The sequence below is a fragment of the Charadrius vociferus genome, unplaced genomic scaffold (genome assembly GCF_000708025.1).
Source record: "Charadrius vociferus isolate BGI_N301 unplaced genomic scaffold, ASM70802v2 scaffold266, whole genome shotgun sequence".
In the NCBI taxonomy this organism is placed as follows: domain Eukaryota; kingdom Metazoa; phylum Chordata; class Aves; order Charadriiformes; family Charadriidae; genus Charadrius; species Charadrius vociferus.
In genome coordinates, this window is record NW_009649114.1 from 2,043,104 (window position 1) to 2,048,877 (window position 5,774).

At 58.3% G+C, this 5,774-nt stretch overlaps 1 protein-coding gene across 1 annotated transcript in view; it reads left to right on the forward strand.

Moving 5' to 3' along the window:
• Nucleotides 1-5,495: 5,495 nt before the first annotated feature.
• The window catches only part of REN (renin), a 4,861-nt gene continuing 4,582 nt past the window's right edge, over nt 5,496-5,774 (forward strand). The window contains exon 1 of the mRNA XM_009888294.1: nt 5,496-5,596. Coding sequence (XP_009886596.1) covers nt 5,496-5,596 — 101 coding nt within the window. The remainder of the gene's footprint in view (nt 5,597-5,774) is intronic.

Here is a 5,774-nt window from a genome sequence, read left to right on the forward strand (position 1 = left end):
GCCATGGCCCCTAGCCAGTGCGGGCAGCCCTGGCTGGCAGGCAGCGGCCGTGGCACTGCCTTCCCACGCATCCCGCGGGGATGTGGGCTGCAGAGAGCAGAGCCCGGGGAACCGCGGGAGAGGGCAGGGGAGGTTAGGAAAACACCCATTAAACCACATTAACATTTCATGACCCGATCGGAGGAGAGTAAATTACCCCGTTCAAATCCAGCGACCATGAAAAAGCAAATGACATCGTGGGGTTATTAATTAATTGAGAGATGCTGGGGTGGGAGGGGGGGCTGGACCAAATCCATAGAGTTACAGTGCTGATACCTCTGAGCGTTATGGGCCAGGACTCGCGTTTCCCATGGACCTGTTTCCTACAGGATGGGGCTGGGAGGGAGCAGAACTGGACCCGCTGACTGCTGCCTGGCAGGACGGAGCTGGTGGGAGCTATGGTGGCAGTGGGCGCCGGGACAGCTCTAACAGGGTTGAAGCCAGGCACCCTGTGCCTACCCCAACACCAGCACGGGTGCTGAGGGGGTGGCTGCCCACCTACCCGTGACCCAAACATCCGCACCGCTCCAGAGGATGCCACCGAGACCTGTGGCTTACACCCCAGAGAGGGATCTGGCCCCATCCACTGGCATTCAAACCTCCTTTTCATCTGCTGTGCATCCTCCCAGCCCCAGTACACCTTCTGGGAGCGCAATGGGAAGCTGCTGCTTTCCAGCCTGTTTCTGTAGGGACGGAAGGCGGCTGTTCTGGCCAGCTGCTGGTGGCCCCATCACATCCCATCAGCCACCGTGTCCCCTCTGTGTCTTCTCTGCAGTTGATTTGACCTCAAGAACTACTCAGGCCCAGGTACATCAGGTGCTTTTAAACCCTGCTTGAGGCAGGATCTGCGCTGCTGGATGCTCTAGAGGATGAGCATCCCCTGGTGCGAGGGGCTGGCTGCTCGCTGGGAGGCCTCCACTGCAGGCAGGAGTCTGAGGACAGCACGGAGCTCTCCTGGCTCAACGTCAGATGATTTTAAAGGAGCTGTTTTGTTCAGGCTGCAGAAACTCCTCTCCCCAGGAGCGCAGCCAGCACTGCCGGAGAACTGGTTGGATAACTCAACGGGTCTGTGCGATCAGAGACACGAGCTAAATGGATGTGAGCCAGGTTTCTACGAGCACTTGGGAAGCTGGGTGCGAGCAGGAGTTTAATTAAAGCAAGGCAATCACATCAAAGCTGGTCCCTGCGCAGATACCCTTCTTAACTTGCAAGAATTAATTAATGAGTTTGAGTTAAACCTGTTCCCTCTTGATTGAAGCGCAGCCTGATGGAGCTGGTGGCAGTGCCTGTCGGCGCTCAGCAGGTACTGCACCGGTGCCCGGGTCTGCGGTGGGTTTGCACCAGGTGAAAGCAGAGCTGGGACCTGCTCAGCTGATGTGGGCTAACTCATTTGGGTACCCAAACCCCAGCCCCAGCAGCCTGGCTGAGCCCCGGGTAACAGAGGATGAGCTCCCCAGCGGGTATAAATGAGGGCACACCCCCCCCACACACCAAAGCTGGGTATGATCGCTTTGCATCCCTGGGAGGTTTGGTTCAGGAGAAGCTGCTCCCTTGCTGCTGGTTTTGAAGGGGTGCCTTTACTTTTGAGTGCAGATCGCAGCAGGAGCCTCCTAAGGAGGGGAAAAGCAAGCTAGCAGCTTCCCAGCATCAGCCTGGCTGTGGGCAGGAGGAAGGTGGAGGCGGGTCCAGCTCTGCCAGTATCAGGGGCAGCTTTGACGATAAAGCAGAGGGGTTTGGAGCAGAGGGAGAGCTGGGCGGCTGCTTGTGGAGGAGGGATGGGGGATGAAGCGTGGGCTTGGACATCACACAGGTAAGCGAGGGATGCGGCCTCCCTGGTGCCCAGCTGCAATTCCTGTCTTTGCTTCGCCCCAGGTGAAAAGTTGGGCTGTAGAGCAACTTTTCCTGGTCAAGCTTCATCTTCAGGGCTTCACCAGAAGGAAGAGGAGTGGTCCAAGAGACACCACATGCAGGGTAATGTGATTGCCCCTGTTTAATGCCCCATCCCCACGGCAGCAAGCAGAGATGAGCAGGGTGCGTGCCCCCATCGCTTCACCCTGCTGGGAAAATCAAGCCGGGATGGAGCATCATCCCTGGGTGGCAGCAGGGGATGAGTCCCATCAGGCTCCAAAGTGACCCGGAGAAGAGCTGTGAGCTGCCTCTGGGATGGAGCCGGCAGCAGCGAGCCAGAGCCAGCGCTGCTCACCCCAGCCCGCGTTTCTGAAGCTTATTGCAGGGAAGTGTTTTCCCTCTGGTTCAGTAAATTGTGATTGCAGCGTGCCTTGCCAGAGCAGCTTTGGTTTTAAGCAAACACTTTGGGTGAAGCCCTGGCTCTGCTGACGTCAATGCCCGAATTCCCCCGGTGTCGGTGCCATCCAGAACCGCCTCTAAGTCCTTCCCAAAAGTTGCTTTTGTGCTTGAGCTTTTCGGTCATCCAGAACAAGGATCTTCGCAAGCCTCGTGTGTTTTTACTAGCAATAAACTCGCGGACCAGAAAAGTGTGTGAAATGTGTGGGAAGCACAGAAATGTGCCTACCTTTTTGTACTGTTTTAAAAGAGCCCTCAAGAAGGCTATTTAGTAAAACTTCCTAATGATTCCATTTAGAGAAGGAAGTACTTAATATTTCATTTTTTTTATTGTAGGAAACACACTTGTTCAGCCCAACACTAGAGAGGAACGCATTTATTTTGCAGAAAAGCTTTTGTTTCTCTCTGGAAAGCATTTCCCTTGAATTCACTCTTAGCTCAATCGTTCGATTCCTTGAAAGCTGGCAGGGAAATAACTTGAGAGCGTTCCCCTGCTATTTCCAGATGAGCTGCTCTTTACAGGGTATGTAATCGTACGAACCCCCAGCCCTTTGCAGCAAACTGCAGCAGGTTTCCCACAGCAGCGCACGAACCGAGCGAGGAGATCGCAGCCCTGCCTGATGGCCTGGTACCGTCAGTCCTTGTAAATTCAGGTTAAGTGATGCTTTGGGTTAGAACTGTCTGATGCTTTGAGGCTGCGCGGGAATTGTTAAGCATCCTCCCTGCAGGTCTGGGTCTCCTGAAGGACTGGGGATAGTATTAGTGTGGTCCCAGACCTGCTTGATGTCCCTGTGGCCATTCTTCCCGTGGCCCTCGGCACGGCTCCTGCTCCAGCGCTTTGTGCCAGGGGGGCGATGCTCCTTCCCCCTCCCCTGGTTCCTATAACCCCGTGCACAAACGCACCCTTTGCAGGTTATTTAAAGCCGGGCGTCAGGTCTTTCCATCGCTTCTCCCATGCACCAGCTGCTCATCCCTGCTCGCTGCTGGCAGAGGTGAGTGGAAAATGCCTTGCGGGGATTTTCCTTGCACAGGGGAAGGTGCCCTGTGCCGAGGGGTGTCCCTGAGCCCTGGTGCTGCCAGAGAGGCATCAGCCTCAGGGCTAGCACTGGCCACTGCAAGGCAACCGCCCTCGGTTCTCTAAAGGGCTTGGGTAAGTTGGTTTTGCCTGTTGATGCCTTGGTTTCCCTTCAGAAGGGCTGTGGTGCCAACCCCCTGGCAGGGAAGGGCTGTTTTCCTTACGGACTGCAGCAGGCTGATGCCGCCTTTTTCCTGGTACCCGCAGCCCTCCACCGTTCCCAGCTGCATCCCGCTCCGGCTGTCCCGCGGGAGAGGGGTCCATCCGTCTCTCCCAGGGAAAAACCGTGCCCAGAGCATCTAATGCTCCTCGGGGCTCCTGCAGACATGCTCCGCTTGGCCACGGGTCAAAGGGGAGCTGGAAATGCCGGAGCCCCACGGCCCCGCATCCTGGGACCACCTTCTCTGGGCTGACGTGTCCCTTTTCCTTTGAAGTCACGCTGCAGCCTCAGCCTCTCCTTTGGGGAACGGGGCTCAGCAAAGCAGGCAGAGCCTGCGGGATGCCCGGGAAGGGAATTTATGTCCGATGGCTCTCTGCCAGGCTTTCTCTCACATCGCTGCGGTTCCTGGGCTGGGCTGCTGCCTCCTGACCTCTGCACCTCGCTGCAACCTGTGCCGGGGCACAAGGCTCCCCCGAGTGACGCAGCACCAGAACTCGGCGTGGGAAAAGACGTCAGGGCTGGGGGAGCGGGGCTGCGACCCGCGGGGCAGAGCCTCGGTGCCCGCCGAGGTCAGCCTTCCCCTGGCTCCAAACGCTGCAGCCAAAATCCCCCAGGGCAAGGAGACTTTGAAGCCCCAGTTTTGGGGGGAAGCTGTCTGTAGCTTGTGGGGCATCCTCACCACCCCCCCCCAGCACCGGCATCCCCTGGATAAGGGTGACAGCAGTGCCCTAAACAAATCCCATCTGCAACAGGAGCACGCCAGCATGGTTGCGTAGCTGGGGTTTTGAGGCAGGAGCAAGTGTGTCATCAGGTTTCTTCCAAGAACATTTTTATTGCCTTTCCAGTCATTTCCCACCGAGATTCCCTGAGCTCAAGCGCTAGGCTTGGAGCCACGGGGCCTGATCTGGCACCCACCGCTCTGGGCTAGGCACTGCTTGGGGAAACACAGCCACGGGTGAGCTGTGGACCAGTGATGCACCTCGTACAGGGTCCTCTGCAGCCCACGTTGGGGTTTTTGAACACTATCTCCCTTCTAAAGCACTGGGTAGAGTGGGCACAGCAGCTCGGGAACCCGTAGCCATGCTGGACTCCTCTGCACCCTGCTTGTACCGGGCAGAGAACCAGAGAACAGACCACTCCTCCTGAGCGTGGTGTGCCTGCCCAGGCTGTGGGTGCTCATACCTTGGTCTTATGTCACATGCAACAACTGCAATGAGTTTAGCGATTCTCTGCCCTGGGCTCTGCATTAAGGCTCTGCTCCCCCACTGGTGTAACGGGGCTGGGGGGGAGATGTTCCCCCTCGCTGGGCTCAGAGCAGCCCCCATGAGGGCAGCGGGGTCTGGGGGGTTTGCGGTCGGTGTCTGTGTGAGTGGAGGGGCCGTGGCCGAGCGCCCGTTGCTGTTCCCAACCCTGGGCCTTCAGGGAAAAACCCTGTTCCTCTGCAACACGGAACTTGGGGACGCCTCCTTGGCTAGACTGCCCTCTAGACCTGAGCCACCTTCATCAGCATCACCCACCAGCTCTCCTGATTGACACCAGCAGGCATTTGGCCCGTGCCCTGCACACGCCGTGTTAGCGATGGCCGGGTGCTGACACATAGCAATGCCATTAACCGCAAAGAGCGTGGGTTTGCGGCTCCCAGCTATTCGCAGCTCCTCTTGCCAACCACGTTTGTCAGCTGTGCTCACCTACCGCCGGGCACGGCACTCTCCTGGCCATGCCACCCTCCGCAGGGACTGTCCCGCTCAGCATCCGCCCACCTGCCCACGGTGCTGCCCGTGGGATCCCCAGCCCTCCCCCCGGCCAGCGGGGAGGAGAAACCCCCAGGGATGCAGAAACCCAGGCTATAAAAGCATCCGCCCCTCTGGGATGCAGCGAAGCTGCTGGCAAAGGAGGCGGCTGCCCTGGGAGAGCACGATGCCGGCAGGACGCAGCAGCAGCGTGCAGCAGTGTCTGGTGGTCTTGGCCGTGACCTGGAGCGCCGGCTTCTTCCCCTCGCCAGCCCAGGCTTTGCAGAGGTGCGTGTTGCAGGTGGCTCACTATTTTGTGGGTCTTGCTGTCTCCCCCTTGGTTTTTGGGTGCTTGGGCCGGTGCTGAGGACCGCGGGACTCTCCTCCTGCTGCAGCCACACCGGGAAACCCCCTTCCTCCTCCTTTTCTGTTCCCGCTAGCACACCCGCTCCTCCTTGCTCCTCTT